This window comes from Strongylocentrotus purpuratus, unplaced genomic scaffold (genome assembly GCF_000002235.5).
Source record: "Strongylocentrotus purpuratus isolate Spur 01 unplaced genomic scaffold, Spur_5.0 spur5_scaffold_6, whole genome shotgun sequence".
Lineage (NCBI taxonomy): Eukaryota > Metazoa > Echinodermata > Echinoidea > Camarodonta > Strongylocentrotidae > Strongylocentrotus > Strongylocentrotus purpuratus.
The window spans coordinates 60751453-60768020 of record NW_022145612.1 but is presented as its reverse complement, the minus strand read 5'-3'; the positions used below and the strand labels follow the sequence as shown (position 1 = coordinate 60768020).

At 37.9% G+C, this 16568-nt stretch overlaps 1 protein-coding gene across 6 annotated transcripts in view; it reads left to right on the top strand.

The window, feature by feature from the left end:
- The window catches only part of LOC594379 (trichohyalin), a 54688-nt gene that overhangs the window by 5917 nt on the left and 32203 nt on the right, over nucleotides 1-16568 (top strand). For 5 of the 6 annotated variants that reach the window (XM_030973088.1, XM_030973087.1, XM_030973085.1 and 2 more), the window contains exons 9-28: nucleotides 542-782; nucleotides 1191-1377; nucleotides 1981-2192; nucleotides 2898-3021; nucleotides 4353-4510; nucleotides 5189-5360; nucleotides 5921-6050; nucleotides 6869-7118; nucleotides 7423-7541; nucleotides 7745-7948; nucleotides 8515-8714; nucleotides 9394-9519; nucleotides 10166-10322; nucleotides 10666-10806; nucleotides 11602-11890; nucleotides 12308-12452; nucleotides 13237-13411; nucleotides 14048-14235; nucleotides 14926-15120; nucleotides 15714-15951. In XM_030973088.1, the coding sequence (XP_030828948.1) occupies nucleotides 542-782; nucleotides 1191-1377; nucleotides 1981-2192; nucleotides 2898-3021; nucleotides 4353-4510; nucleotides 5189-5360; nucleotides 5921-6050; nucleotides 6869-7118; nucleotides 7423-7541; nucleotides 7745-7948; nucleotides 8515-8714; nucleotides 9394-9519; nucleotides 10166-10322; nucleotides 10666-10806; nucleotides 11602-11890; nucleotides 12308-12452; nucleotides 13237-13411; nucleotides 14048-14235; nucleotides 14926-15120; nucleotides 15714-15951 (3651 nt within the window). Of the gene's footprint in view, nucleotides 1-541; nucleotides 783-1190; nucleotides 1378-1980; nucleotides 2193-2897; nucleotides 3022-3498; nucleotides 3575-4352; nucleotides 4511-5188; nucleotides 5361-5920; nucleotides 6051-6868; nucleotides 7119-7422; nucleotides 7542-7744; nucleotides 7949-8514; nucleotides 8715-9393; nucleotides 9520-10165; nucleotides 10323-10665; nucleotides 10807-11601; nucleotides 11891-12307; nucleotides 12453-13236; nucleotides 13412-14047; nucleotides 14236-14925; nucleotides 15121-15713; nucleotides 15952-16568 lie in introns of those variants that run through there. The other variant, XM_030973089.1, reaches the window with a different exon arrangement.

Sequence of the window (16568 nt, the reverse complement as noted above, 5' to 3'; positions counted from 1 at the left end):
TGTGAAACACCCCTGGACTTGCCATTACTCTAAACCTATCCTAAAACCAAATTGCAATGCTATCTAAGCCCTAAATCTCTAATGACATGGAGTAGATATCCACATATCAGCTAGGTGTCAAATCACTAATAAGAGATGAGAGTTAAAAACTTTTCTGTAGCTCATATGTTTTTTAGTTTAGAAAATGAATTATTGTATTGACAGAAAATAAATGTTCACAGAATTAAATACAACTTAGACTGTGGATTCCAGACCACGAGTGAAAGATTCCTGCCAAAGGATTTGGTAGAGAATGTGTAATCACTGAGTAATTAGCAACAACATAAAATGATGATAAGGACACCAAGTTATTAGTCCCAACCATCCATGTTCTCCTATTGTGCAAATATCAGTTCTGCCTGTCAGTAAATGTTATGTAGTTAAGAATTATGCTTTTTGACTTGAAGCTATACAAAAATTTACTTAGAACCTATCTTACAAAAATCCATAAATTTCATTGTAAATTGGATTGAGTGGAGTCTCTTCTGCATGATGTTTACAGGGAGAGCCACAGCAGGCCAACTTTTGATCGACCTTCACAAGCGCCATGTGACTGAGAGAGACTTTGTCCTCTCCTTGCTGAAGGGCAGTCAAGGTCGTCCATTGTTTGCAGCCGAGATGGTGACGGAGTATGTCTTCTATGTGACCCAGCAACTCATCGCTGCCTTAGAGCCGGCTCAGCTGGAGTACTCGGCCATGGCCATGGGCATCTCTGAGAGGACTCAGGACCTCAAATCATCCTGGTAATCATCTCAATCTGTTTATATTAACTAAATTTATTGCAAGTTCAATATCAACAAGCTTTGGGACATTACAGTGGCTGTATGAGCTATATTGAATGCACCCTTGGTATTATCAAAATTAACTGTCAGATGTCATTCCTGTCAGTCGATCGTTTCCATTATCGCATTCTTATGCCATCAACTTTTTGCAGTCTACTTCATACACATTTTAGTATTTGTATTAGAAGGAAGGGTAAAAACATGTATAATTATATTTTTTGTATTTGAACAATTAATAAATTTATCTTAAGTGGGACTGAACTTCAAAAATCAGGCCAATGGTTGAAAACTATATTGGTAAGAATCCACTTAAATGATTATTATTGGTCTTTATTTTCCTTTCTGCATCTATATCTTGCCAAACCACAGTTATGACTATGACCGTGACTTGCATGAGCTGCTTGGTCTGCACAGACTTCATCTGGATGGTGCGTCCAAGCGCCCAGAGAAGCCCTCAGGGGAGCATTTCCCCATGGAAGGCAGGAACCGTGGCATTGTGGACCTGCAGGTTGAGATCATGAGGGCAGTACTCCGCAAACAAATCCATGAGAGGAGTGTGAGTTCATATGTCGTTATTGTGGCAACAAGATCAGGAGACATGCTTGTTTTGTTGATTTCAAACAAAAATTCTTCCATATATTCATTAAGTTTTGTGGCTTGTATTTTTGGGGGTGGCAGAAATCAAGAATCTTAAAGCAATTTATAAGAAATATTCTGTTTTCAATGAAATTCAAGAATAGGTAAAAATTTCTTGATTTGGTTTGTGTTTCAATAATCATTATGATGTTGTTTACTCTTTATTTTCATATTTTACTTTTTTAGACCCCCCAAAATAAAGAAATACTGGACAGCACTTCTTCACTATATTGTCAGAAAACCTTTTGTTCAGCATTATGGTGCGGGAAAAATATATAATCATAGAGCCCCACTCAGATATAAAAACCACATCATTTTTTCATTTTTTTTTTAAATAATGATGTAAAGTGTAATATGCTTCAAATCCTGTATCTTACATCACATAGTCCAGGAAATATGCAAAACCTTTGCTGCACGCTGCTGCTATTCATTTACTGTGTGATATCTGAAAAAGCCTTAAATCAGTTGTAAAGATATCAAAAGATAACATTTGCCTATGCTTTGATTGTTGTTTGATTGATAGATGATGAGTTACATGCTACAGGGCAAAGAGAGCACTGCATGGAGAGCAGCAGCTAACAGGAGACCTAGCAGAGAGGCCAAGGAAATGCGCATCAACGAGCTGAGGACACTCTGCTCAAACTGGAGACAAAGCCCTATTGAGTACATTAGGACCAAACAGAATGCCCATGTGAAGATGCTGCTGGAGGGGACATGGTTGTACCATGCCAACAAGTATGTAATGTTGAAATGTGTACTTTTTTTCTAAGAGATGATGATAGGCAATGATGATGCAGGCCTGATAACTACCTGATTTAAATCGGGTTTCCTGATTATTATTTTTTTCTTCTTCTTCTTCTTCCTGATTTTACCCCAATTGTTCCCGATTTTTCTCAATTTTCTTACTCAAAAGGGGGGAATGTTGATGGATGTCATTTGTTTTTTATTGCTCACTATCGCCCCTGTAATGATGATATTGATGGCCATGATGATGGTGGGGGTGATGGGGGTGATGATGATGACCGTGATTTAAGTTGAATTAAATTTAAGTTGATTAAAGTGACAATGAAAGCTATCAATATCAATATATTATTTTGTGCGTATTTCAGACTTTCAACATAATTTTATTTAAATAATTTATTTGTAGTTATGTGTACGTGGCATTGAAAATGTAATTTGAATTTGTAATGTTCATTTTCCACTTAAGTCACCCTGAACGTTGTCTCTAAGCCAATCATATGCAACTAAGTCTTATTCATATTGCGAGGAACTCCACTTATGAGCTGATGTATTTTTAAGCATCAAAGAGAAGAAAAAGTAATGAAATATCAAAATATCCTTTAAACTTGTACTCCCCTCCACCCCCTACTCTACCTGCATGTTCTGAAATAGACAGGTGCTCTAGCTGACAGTAAATCATTCTGATTGTTCTTACCACAGACAGCTTGACATCCGTGGGGGTCACAACCTGACCCTGACCCAGGTCTCTGCCAATGTGATGGCTGATCTTCAGCAGCATCATTCCAGAGAGCTGGAGAGAATCCTGCTAGAGATGCAACACAAGGTAGGAACTCTATTACAACCAGGGATAATGTTAGATCATTTTAATGAGAGGGGGGAGGGGTCTCTGTCAATGTCATGGCTGATCTTCAGCAGCATCATTCCAGAGAGCTGGAGAGAATCCTGCTAGAGATGCAACACAAGGTAGGAACTCTATTACAACCAGGGATAATGTTAGATCATTTTAATGAGGGGGGGTCTCTGCCAATGTAATGGCTGATCTTCAGCAGCATCACTCCAGAGAGCTGGAGAGAATCCTGCTAGAGATGCAACACAAGGTAGGAACTCTATTACAACCAGGGATAATGTTAGATCATTTTAATGAGAGGGGGAGGGGTCTCTGTCAATGTCATGGCTGATCTTCAGCAGCATTATTCCAGAGAGCTGGAGAGAATCCTGCTAGAGATGCAACACAAGGTAGGAACTCTATTACAACCAGGGGTAATGTTAGATCATTTTAATGAGAGGGGGGAGGGGTCTCTGCCAATGTAATGGCTGATCTTCAGCAGCATCATTCCAGAGAGCTGGAGAGAATCCTGCTAGAGATGCAACACAAGGTGAGAATTCTATAGCAAAACCAGTGACATAGCCAAATTGTCTTGGGGCTGAGAAGAGGTGCAGGGTGGGGGGGGGGGAGAGTTCTCTGCCAATCTCATGACAGATCTTCATCCTTCATCATTCCAGATAACTGGAGAGAATCCAGCTAGAGATACCGCACATGTTAAGCACTCCATTACAACCAGGGTTATTGCTACACCATTTAAACTGTTGATGGACATATTTTGTTAATATGAAAGCCAAGGCTGGTTGTAAGATTTCATTTTTGCCAGTTTTTGCCAAGCTTCAACAGTGTTTTCAGTATACAAAAAGGAAAGACCTACAATTATGCAATTTGCAGACAAGGCTTGAACAATTTAAAATTTGCCAGCTGTGATTTATAATTGGAGGTTATTGGAGGTGTTATGCCTCAATTATACAATTTCCACACAACTTCGCCAGGAGTGTCATTTTTGACAGACATGGTGCATTATAGATGTTCACTATTATTATTATTATATCAAACTTTAGTGACACCCCTCCTGCCCCTACTTTCAACTAGTATACTCCCCACTAATAATGTGTGTATGTGTGATTTAGTCTTTACACACATGTATCAATCAAATAAGATTATATGGAGACCTACCTTTAACATCACCATCCGAAAGATGCAACTCTTTCAAATCTTAAAAATGTTCATGTTTACACTGAAATCTGCATGACCCATTGACATTTCCCTTTGATGATTTATCCCAGAGTTCATCATCTATAACTTAGTACATGTATACACTCCTATAGAACTGCAAGGATCTGCTAGCTATCTGGCGTCGTGAGTACAGTGCATTGAATGAAGAGTTCCTGGATGGCATCTCAGCTGTCATCCTTGGCACCTTTGAGCTCTCATTTGAAGAGCTGGAGATTGTAGCAGCTCTGGAAGCAAAATATGATGTCCTCAGGTAATTCACCAAACATTCTTTCGATTTTTTGGTCCATTTCGATTTGTTTTGTTGCAGAGTTGTAAACATGAAAACTGTCATGCCTGAAGAAGGAACACTGCATTAATATCCTTTGGCAAAAAATGAACCTGCACTTGCTACTCTCCACCCAGGTGTCAAATGGGTACCCGGTAGGATGCGGATGTCATTGTTGGTCAAATAGTTTTTGAGCGTCAAGTAACGCCTGGCTGGAATGCTCTCCAGGGAGTAAAGATTGTGCACACAGTGTGTGCGGGCAAGCAATGAATCCAATGACCAGGGTAATAGTATATTTGTAAAGTGCTTAGAGACATTTGTATTAAGCGCCATATAAAAATTTAATATTATTATTTTTATTATTATTACAGACAAATCTTTACCAGCATTGCCTAGAAAGGAAGGTTTTTAGTGGTGTTAATTGAAAACCTGTGATGCTCTCGTCTCAACCAGTGAAAGATCGAGATACACAGGAGCAGTGAGCAATTCAGCTTTTTAAAAACGCTAAAATAGCTACGTTGACAGGGATTCTAATTTATTATGAGGCAAATCCATTCTTTCTTCTTTTCACTTTTACAATTACGGTGCCGCTTACAAAGATAATTTTAAGCTGTGAATTGACTCTTTTCATCACCATCATCTCCATCTACCATTGTTCAACAGGGACAAGTTGTTGATGGATGCCCTGATGAAGCAGTACGGAGAGGCAGAATGGAAGAAGATGTCTGAAGGGGAGAGACAGCGCCTTCTGATCAAGCTCAGGCTTGAGGAGAGACGTCTCAGGCAGGAGGGCAAGTTTGAACAGGCAGCCAAACTTCTCGGAGATAGCATTAAGGTAAGCTGTCTTGGACAAAGATAAAACAATCCTTTTGGTCTTTGTGGATAGGGGGAGGGATTGGTTGGTGGGTAGATAGTGATGCCATTTACTGATTGGCTGACAAGCTATTGGGTTTATGATTTAAAAGTCAGAAATTCAAACTATTCTACACCTTTCTTCTTTAAATTAGCTCATGAATGAATTGTCACAGTCATCATAAGAGATATTTTCATGTTTGTAAAGATGAAATGGTTCAGTCCATTATATTAAGTTTCTTTTTCACATATAACCTTTTTTGTAGCAAAGACAAAGAGTTACTATTCTGTAATTTCAAGAAGTAGAGACATGAACTCATGGATGAATTGTCACAGTCATTCAAAAGAAGATATTCAATGCCAACTGCGTTCATTGTTGCAAATCCCTTTTTTATATTCCAAATTAAACCAGCAACCAAAAGATGCTATATAATTCCCTTCCCATTACCAAGGGGGAAACCTTCACTATATTTTCTTGAAATTTTAATGTAAAAATCCCCCCAAAAAAATTCATCAAGTAATAATTAAAATCATGTTTTGTAGGACAAGGAAGCGCTTCAGCAGTTGATGGGAAAGAATCGTGAGGAATTCCAGAAGAAACTCCAGCAGCGATTGATGGAGAGAGAGAAGCGTAAGGCCATGGGACTAGACTCTGATACAGAGAGTGATGCAGGTACAGCCATTAATTGTTATTGCTTCAAATACCCCTTGCAGTTGTTGAAAAGTGACAGTGACAGTGGTGGTTTTGCCCGGCATTTCATGGCTATAGGAGGCTATCTTTATGTTGCTAGATGAAGTATACAAGCATCAGAGACACTGTAATGATACTTAAATAATGATTCTACAATGATGCATAGCTATAATACTCATTTTTGTTTTCTTCTTTCATTTCATCTGGTAAACTGAAGGAGAATTTGATATGTTGATATTTTTATTGAGAATAAAGATCCAGATTCATCTTTAATCTTGGTAAAATAATTCTCCTTTTAACCACTGTCTACACTTTGTAGTGAACACAATGTGTTGTTTACATAGACTTTAACATAAGGCCCAGCTTTCCTGTCTTGTCTCCTAATACTTTCATTAATGAAAATGTTTAAATTTGTTCCCCTTGTTCTTTTTGTCTTCTCTGCTTGTGTTATTCTCCTGTTATAAATTGATATTATTTTTTAACTTGTGTATGTTTGTTTACCTTTGTATATTTTTGATGAAAATATTGAATAAAGTGAACTTGAACTTGTTGTTGCAAGGATTTTGAGATCATTATGTCACCCCCCCCCCCCCTCCCCCACCCTCTGGATTTACTCTGAGATGAAAGCTGTATGATTAACTGCATTAATTACGTTGTGCTCTTTATTCATACAATTGAAACCATCATACTGTACATAGATTGGTGAGCATTAAGGTGCAGAGGTTTTATTGTAAATATTTCTGATATGCAAGTGATGACTTCTGTGCGTAATAGATGCAAATGTTCATATTTCCTAACAGAAGTGGAAGAGGAAAATGCAAAGCGAGGCAACATCCTCAAGGACCTACAGCAGAGACATGATGAGGAACTGAATGCCATCATGATGTTGCTACGACAACAACAGAACCAGTACCTGAGTGAGAGGGAACGTCAGGAGCTGCTGCTGAGACTAAGGAGAGAGAAACGAAGAGCAGCCAAGGAATCCAACTTTGATGAGGCAGCCATCTTGCTTGGGCTGGCTGAAAGGAACAAAGCAAACATGGAGGAAAAGTGAGATCCATTAATTATTTTGTCAACAAATTTGCGCAAGCCATACAACCATTTATGGTACAGGGAAAAAAAAATCATTGGATGTGTATAATGTATAATTCATTCATTTTTTTGAAGGGGAAGGTTTCATATGATTCATCACATCTACTCAAAATGGAATTGATTTTTCAGCCGAAATTTTTCTCTTTTTTATGTATTTGATTGAAACAGTACTTTAATACGAATGTGACATTATTGAATTGACATATTTTAAATCGATAGCTCTTAAAAGCATATGTCCTGTTACTTAACTTGTATCTTATAGACTGAAGGCAGAACGGGAACGTCAACTGAAGCTAGCCAGAGAAAGAATTGCAGCAAGGAAGAGGAAATCAGGCCAGGTTATGGATGATGACTTTGATGATCCCAGCTTACCTCCAAAAGGTTTGCTCCGAATTTGTTTTTCATTCACAATACCGCCAATTTTTGTTTGACCAAAATATAAAACTCTTCCATATTTAGCAACTCTGTAGCTGGTGACATTTCCAATACTTAGAAGATTTAAATACCCAAGTAATGGTATTATCCTACTATACTACAAGAAGATAACGTCAATGTATTTGCCCTTTCTTGCCATCATTTATCAGGTGATGTGGAGGCTTGGAGAGATGCTGTCCTTCGCGAGATGGATCACAAGCATCGAGCAGAGCAGGAACTCCTTGTTACCATAGTGATGGATGAAGGCAGTGAGGATGTTCGAGATGCTGCCAGGAAGATGGGCAAAGAGGGTCGCCAGAAGCGTCTCTTATATCTACGGTCCCAGGCCGAGGGACTTAACTTGGAGAAGAAAGGTATGTACTTTGAGCAGGAGGGAGAGGGCTATAATTTGAATTGGGACGCCTCTTGTTCACAAGGGAGGGCAGGAACGAAGATTAGGAATTTGCTTTGTACTTCAAAATCTTTATGGGTTGGGATAGGGCAGGTCCTATGATTGAATTCAACTTGTTTATTTTTGCATTTCACTGCCCTTTCATACAGATATTTGGATATGACTGGTTTGATTGTAATATTTTATATTTTATAGAGGCACCTGGAGCCGTCACAAGCATCCATCAACGAAATCTAATTCGATCTAATATAATGTAATGTAATGATCTCCTCCTGTGCCTTGCAGAAGAGAGAGAGGAGAACTGTGACATCCTGGAGGAGGCTGGAGCCGTCACTTGCATCCATCAACAAAATATAATTCAATCTATAAATATAATGTAATGTAATGATCTAATCCTTTGCCTTGCAGAAGAGAGAGAGGAGAACCGTGACGTCCTGGAGAAGGCAGGAGCCATCACTTGCATCCATCAACAAAATGTAATTCAATCTAATATAATGTAATGTAATGATCTCCTCCTTTGCCTTGCAGAAGAGAAAGAGGAGAACCGTGACATCCTGGAGGAGGCTGGAGCCATCAAGAGTATCCTGCGTCATCGGACCCTGCAGGAGCAGCTCAAAGCAGAGAGCCAGGAGGTGGAGCAGGAGGAGGTGACTACCACTCTCCTGGCTGATCTCCAGGAGGAGCAAGAAAAGGAGAGTGAAGTCATCATGGCAACTATCTTCACCATGGTCAGTTTTCTTCCTAATAGATTCAAATTCACTTTGAAACTCAGTTGGTATTTGTTGATTTATTCATTTCACATGTTTATCCAGAGTAGCCTGTTCAGTTTAATACAATATATAACATTTATGTAAAATAAATTTTAAAGGAATTATCATTTTAAAAGTTTAAAGTGTTACTACAGTTCACTTGTAGTCTTCAACACAGCTCTTTCTGTAAGTGGATGGAAAATGTACATTTATACAAATCATAGAAAATATAATATAACATTGCCTAGTAAGTTTTGTATGTAATGTACAATATATATATCAGCTGTTGGAATTCATTCAAATATAATTGGATGATTTTAGGGAAGAAGTATTGACTTATAAACTGATGCTGATTAATCAGTTCTAATATCACAAAATCTGTTATGTGGTTTTGGTTGTGTATTTAATTCCTTTTTCTGTACCCACATATGAGGCCCAGATTTAATCTCAATATCACATGGCTATTTATTCCAGCTAATGAAAACTTTCATAAAACAAGCAAAAGGTTTCTACATTTCATACTTTCCCAATGCAACGCTACTGAAGGAATGTAAGGAGGAGGTTAAATAATACTTTGCGTAGTTTTAGCAATTAATGCTGATTTTGTTGTTTTAATATCCACATGACTGAAGAAAGAAATTTGGTTTCATTTTTATAGAACGAGGAGCAGCTTTCTCGTCTTCGAATGGATCAGATCTGGTCTCGTCACAACGAACAGGGGAGCAATGCCTTGGTTGTACTCACACAGTATGAAGGTGTAGGAGATGAAGACAGTCTCTTAAAGGTAAAGTCCATCTTTGATTGCTTTCACCCTGGGGATGCTTCGTTTATACATGAGACTGTGAATCATAATCTTGAAAAACAGTGCTGTTGTAAAATGAAACTTTTTTATATGAACAGCAAGAGGCAGTGAAAACAAAGTAATTTAGTGCCCAAAATGCCCCCTAAGTGTACTTGTTTAGCTGAGTGTGGTATGATTGTAAAGTGCACTGCAACTATGTCATATTTCATTTTGCAGCTGAGTTTTTCTTTTCTTTTAAATGGACCTACTCTTCGAGTCTGATTGTGAAATCTGCCTTTCAGAGGTACGATCCTCGTCACATTGAATTTTATATTTTAAAAGTGTGAATACATGACGAGTTCTTTGTCTACCATTTCACTGAATGGAATTCTAATTTTGCTGGAGACGATGATGATGATGCTATGTTTAGAATTTAAAGGAGGACCAGTTGAAACATAACATGGTGACACATTTTCACATTGGACTTGAAGCTGTAGATCCCCTGGTTGCATACAAACAAGTGTATATGTGTGGTTGCTTTCTGAGCATTCATGTGTAGTCAATCAATGTCCCCTAGACAGCTAATAACCTTTCCCTTTGAAAATTCACTCAATATCATGAATCGTTTATTTTCTATTCGCTTGTGTAGGCCTTGGACAAGAAGTATGACACCCTGCGAGAAAAGATCCTGAAAGCTGCCCTTATAAAGAAGGTTGGAGAAGAGATATGGGACGAGATGAGTGAAGAGGAGAGACATAAGATGCTCTATGAGCTCAAACAACAAGAACGAAGGCTGAGAGCCGATGGTAAAGTTTTTCTACTTCTGTTTTCAACTTGCATTCTCTTAATTCCTGATTGTAAATGAACGAAAATGAGGACATGAAGCATGAATAAATGGGGATAGAATCTTCTAACAAGGCATTAACATTCATTTTGTAAAGATATCACATGATTACAAGAACACATTCAAGATGTTGGATACATGAAGTAACCAAGCCGTCTACATTATTTTCCTTTCCTGTCGTTTGGGAAGGCAATAAACCCACCTGGTGGATTTAATACATACATTTAATACACATGCCTACGCTATATATCTTTCAATGCAGACAACATTTCTACAGGTACTTTTTTGTTTGTTTCTGAAAACAGGGAAGACATCCGAGATCTCCGAGCAGCTAGGAATCGTAGTCTCATCAGAAGGTATCAAAAGGTTGATGGGTACAGAGAGAACCCAATATGAAGAGAAGAGAAGGCACAAGATGGAACTGAGAAAAAGAAGGTTGTCACAAGGTTCGTTCTATGTTTTTATCAACATTTCTAATGTCTGTATAGTTGTCCAACATTCCTTCTGGCAACATTTACTCCAGGCTTTATTTTGTCATGCATATCAAGTTACGAGTAGGGTTTGGGTTTTGAATTAGGGTAATAGGTATTACATTGGGCCCTGGTTTGAAGTTGGGAATTCAGTTCTTAAAGTCACGTAGAAGTCAGCTCTCATGGGGAATTTGATACCGTTCGGGTGTTTACCCAATAACAGGTGTTGTCAATCACCAGGGTTATAGCCTTGGATTTTATGACCATTATGTAATGCTTTGCTTTTCCTTCGCCCGAAGAATCTCTGAGCATGCTCCGAGAGACTAGGGGGTAATTCTTGACTTGCCAACAGGTTTTCTGTGTTCAGATTTGTACTCCCATTAATGGCATTTCCACCAAGTCTGGTGTCAGCGAATTACGGCCTTCTGCACATGGAAACTGACTACCCACTCCCTTTAAGTGTAGGAAATTGACTGCCAAGCAGTTGTTTTTATGTGAGAACAAATGGAAACACTGTGAATGCCTGATGTTAAGACTTATGAGTGTAAACAATATTTATTCAATTGAATTGGTTATAAGTGAAGGCAGTAGGAAATATTTATATTTATCATGAATATGTAATTTATATTTTGTTATAAGTATGTTTACCATTCAAGAAGGTAAGACTGGTATAAATGGATATCAGATATTCTTTCTTATTTTAAATTGTTCTCAAATGTGTAGACCCCAATAAGGAATAATGTTTCTTTCTGTCCGTCTCATTCACTTCAGGTTTAGACCCCATTCAAGAAGGTGACGATGAAGGCATCTCTGAAGACGAGGAGGATGAAGGAGACATTGATATTCTGACTCAGATTCAGAAGCGTCAGGATGCCGAGCGGGACGCCCTCATTGCTCAACTCCGGGGAGTGGATGCCCAGTACCTCACTGAGCGAGAGCGTCAGGCGGAGCTTGCTCGGCTGAAGAGGGAGGTGCGTAAGGCAAGGATGGAAGATGGGTTCCATGCTGCGGCGTTGGTGCTAGGTCTGGCAGAGAGACATCAGGCTGCTGCTGATGAGAGGTTAGTGATTTATAAGGAAGGATAACCAAAGAAATATATATATAGACATTCATACAGATAAAAAAGCATAGTGAAGCCAGGCAGAGAAAAAAAAAACATTTAAAAATCAGACAAATAAGGCAAAACAAGGACAGACATGACAGACAGAACAAGAAAAGTTACTTTGACACTTTTGTTAAAAATGCTAAAGGCTGTAGCATGAAACCTGTAATATAGCTTTTGAAAAGAAATATCTTTATTCTTAAATACTGAAATGTTTCGACCAACCAGGATGGGGGATGCCCAGAACAGTTGTAAAGGTAAACAGAGAGAGGGGAAAAGTTCATTCCATTTTCAAATACATAAACCGGTGATTATCAATTGATTGAAGTATTTGTAGGATTGAATAATAATGAATGCTTTCTGAACACTGTACAGACTAAAGCAGGATCGTAGACGTCAGGAGCAGTTAGCCAAGGAGCGTTTGGAAGCTGCGAGGAAGAAGAAGAAACTTGGAACCATCCAGGAAGAAGAGGAGGAAGAGCTTGATGTGGTGGACAATGGGGACAAGGCTGCCATGCAGGTTAGTTACGGGAACAAGATTTATCGTTCATCTTGAGTGATAAGTAAACTAATTCATAATACTCTAGTCACACTACCAGACCGACCCTTAACTAACCAACAACATTTGGGCCATTTACAGTTATCTCATTTTTTCACACAATTTTCAGTCTCATGTAGGTCGTATGTCTGTCTTAGTAGTGTAACAGGGATATTACATGAAGCATAAATTCTGATTGGATTACTGATCCAAATAGTGTACGTGCCTTAACATGTTGCATAGACTACCTTCCCCCACTTTTATTTCTTGTATCCGTCAAATTAAGTAAAGATGTATGAGAAGTTATTTTGTATGTGGGGTAAATGTTTTTGAGAAGTATGTAGTGAGACAGAATGGAAAAAAATGCACATGAATATTATAAAGCATCTAATTAGCATTTATGTTTGTGATTAAGAACTACCCAACATTCACTCCGCTAATTACTCCGGTCATTATTTTGCCCAAGGTACAGTATTAAGCTTAAGATCACAATTGGGTTTTGGATTAGGTTTGGGGTTAAGATTGGGTTCAGGTATAGTGTCTGGTACAGAGTTGAAGTTAGGAATTTGGTATATACAGGAAATTGTCCTCCATGTTAATATTCCCTGAGATATGTTGTAGGACCTAAGTCTCCTATGTTTCATAGAAGATGAAGATCAAAGTAATCTGTTAATCTTTCTCTGGTAGTTATATGTTGCATCCTTCTATACCATTTATTCATGAATATATTTTACCTTTAAACAATCATCCTGTATTCTGCGATTAGGATGCTGTACTGAAGATGTTTGAGATCAAGCATGAGAAAGAGAGAGCAGCTCTGCTTCGTCTCCTCCAGCATGAGTTCAGTGAAGAGGAGAGATTTATTGCAGAGAATCTCATGAATGAGTCTAGAGCTGACAAACAACAAGAGATCTGGAAACAGAGAAAGCAACTCGACTTGAGTGAGTGCTCTGAATAAATAATAAGAATAATGATAGTAAGAATGTATTGCCTTGTAGAAAATATTTTACTTCTACCCTTGATTAAACTAAGCTGCATCATACACCTGTAGCTTACACAGCAGATTATTCTTACCAAGGATCCAATTTCTACACCAAGGTCGAGAGAGTCAACTTTAGATAAAAGGCTTTGATCTCAGGTTCTGCACACAAAGCAAAGTTGAAAACCACAAACTGGTGATTTTTAGACCCAAATAGAGGAACCACTTTTCTAATGAACAACCACAAAATACATGTGCAACCTTTTGCAGACTATGCCAGAGAATACACGTATTGACAACCATTGATGATTTATAATAGTCAGGAGGGTATTTCATAGTATTGTTACTGCTTGCTTTTACGGAGACACATTTAAGCATGAATGGGTTTTGTCTAGAGGGCATTATGTGATATTTAATACTGAATTTATCCCACAAACAGAGTTATACAAGTTCTCCTTGGACCTACCCATTTTAGGTGTGAGTACAAATCTGAAGGATACAACAATTTTAACAAATATTATGCAATTACAAATAATATGATAATTTACGTATGAATTTGTTCCCCTTGATTATTCTTTTATTCTAATATTTCTTTTAGATGACAAAGAGGAGCATTTTAAGCTCCTCTTGGAAGCAGCCATCCTGAAGCTAGTGTCTCGTCGTAAGCTGCTACAGTCCACAAGTTCAGAGGTCACTGCAGATGAGGTCATTGTGTCCATTATGGCTGATCTACAGCTTCATCAAGACAAAGAGAGCGAGGCAATCATGCAGACCCTTCCTGATAAGGTGAGAACTTTCAGCAAAATGTCAGGAAAGTACTTAAATTAATGGGATCGTTTTGTGCAATGTATCGTATGTTACCAGTAATCTCACCAGGGTACTCATTTTCAGTTGTGAAAATTGAGAAGAGAAAGATTTGACATTTTGAATATATAATGGGCAACTGCTTTTTCTTATTTCTTCCCAAAAATTAATAATTTGCTTTTTGTATATCACATAACTTAAGAAAAGTGGGTGAATTTTTGATGTTTATCACTCAGGGATTCTGTATGACTCAAATTTAGTAAAAGGAAAACTATAATTTCAAATTTGGATTTCTTTTTCTGTTTCACTGGCTGTTTCACTGGCTGAGTGAAACTGATTGAAACTGATGAGTGATAATAGTGCTTATTAATTAGGATGCTGGGAAAGCAAGCATATTGTTTAAGATATTGATAAACCAAATGACATTTATTAATTGATTGAAGCAAAAAGCAGATTGATATCTTACCCTCGGGCAGTTGTAAACCATAGACTGCTCTAGTAATAATAATTAATAATAATTACATTTATAGGGCGCTTAATACAGGCGTTTCTAAGCACACAGGTGGTACTGTCTAACTCAGTGTAATTACTCAACACGTTCAATAGCTTAAAAGCAATAAATAAAATGAAATAATAGTTTGCTTATTGATGATCTCTTGTTTTCTCCTGCAGGAGCTTGGAGCGCTGAAGAAGCTTCAGAAGGAGTCCCTGGAGGCCATCAGACTGGAGAAACACGAGAACGTTGCCGTGGTGATCACCAGTACAGACCTTGGTACTCAGGCTGATGAAAGTCAGCTGGTGGAAGCTCTAGAAGCTAAATATGATGCTCTCAAGGATAAGCTACTTGCTGATGCACTCATGAAACAGGTATGCATCACACATATGACACTTATCATCGATGGGATTATGAAATCTCCTTACTCAATTTCTGGCTTTTCAAGAAATGATGTTATTGCTTAGAGTTTATTTGATGTTCTGATAAAAAAAAATATAAAGGATAATATTCTTCAAAAATGCCAGATGTATAAGGAAGATCGTCAGTACCTTTGTTAATAAGCTAGACATTAAATTTTTTTCTCTCTCACTGAAATTTAAATTTGTTAGTTTTTAAAATAGCCCCATCCACAATGTTTGTTCTTAAATACATGTAAACATTTTTCGAAACCTTTGCAAAACATTGTAATAAATATGGTGATGGTGCAAACTGTAATATGTCAAACAGCATTACATTATTACAGCAGAATATTCATGAGTGATTTATTGCTATGGACAGAAAAGTAGATAGTAATGTAGAGAGACAGATCACTCAATTGATAGATGAATAGATAGGTAGATCATAGATCAATAGATAGGTTGATAGATGGATAGATAAATTGATAGGCAGATTACATTAAGTAAGAGATATATAGATGAAGATCAATGATCTTACTCTATCATTAATGTTGTTTCCTATAACCAAGATGGGTGAAGGTGAATGGGCTCGTCTATCAGAGAAAGAACGTCAGCTACGTCTGATGAAGCTCAAGCTAGAGGAGCGGCGACTGAGACAGGAGGGCAAGATGGATGAAGCAGCTGCCCTCCTGGGAGATGCTCTCAAATCACAGAACGCCCTCGAGGCTCTCATGGGAGAATCTAAGAAGGCACAGGAAGAGAAGCTAAGGTTGAGGCTTGAGAAACGCAAGCAAAGACTTGCTCAAGGTATTACATATATTCATATGATGCTAGTTGGTGTTTGTCAATCTTAAAGACACTATCGCATTAACTTGCTTTGAGCCAAAAAGATGCCCTTGCGTCACTGTTAGGTGGTTGTTAGATCCATCCTTAATTTGCAAGATAATGGCATGTTATATGAGACTGCCCCCCTCAACCCATGGATGTTATATGAGACTGCCCCTCTCAATCCATGGATGTTGAATAGCTGCCTTTTGTTGATAGCTTTCAAGCTGAAGGCTGAAGCCATGGCTAAGTTTTGCAAAGGGAATTAGAGATTGTGTGAAATATGTTAATCAGAAGCACAGTTACTGATTTTGATTACATGAGAAGAGTCCAAGAGTGATGTTAATAGAAAGAGGAATAGAAGGAAGAAGAATAAAGAAAACAAGTTGATCAGAGAATATACAAAAGATTAGAGGAGAGGGGTAGAGAAGGACAGAGTAGAACAAGAAAAATAGAAAGAGAGGAGAATCGTACAGTCTTGAGGTATGTTTTCATCAAAACCGGAAAAAAGAAAAGCGAGCCTCTGCCAAGTGCACCTCAAGTTGAAATATGATTTAAAAAGTTAAAATATAAGATTTAAAAATATTAAAAAACTGTTT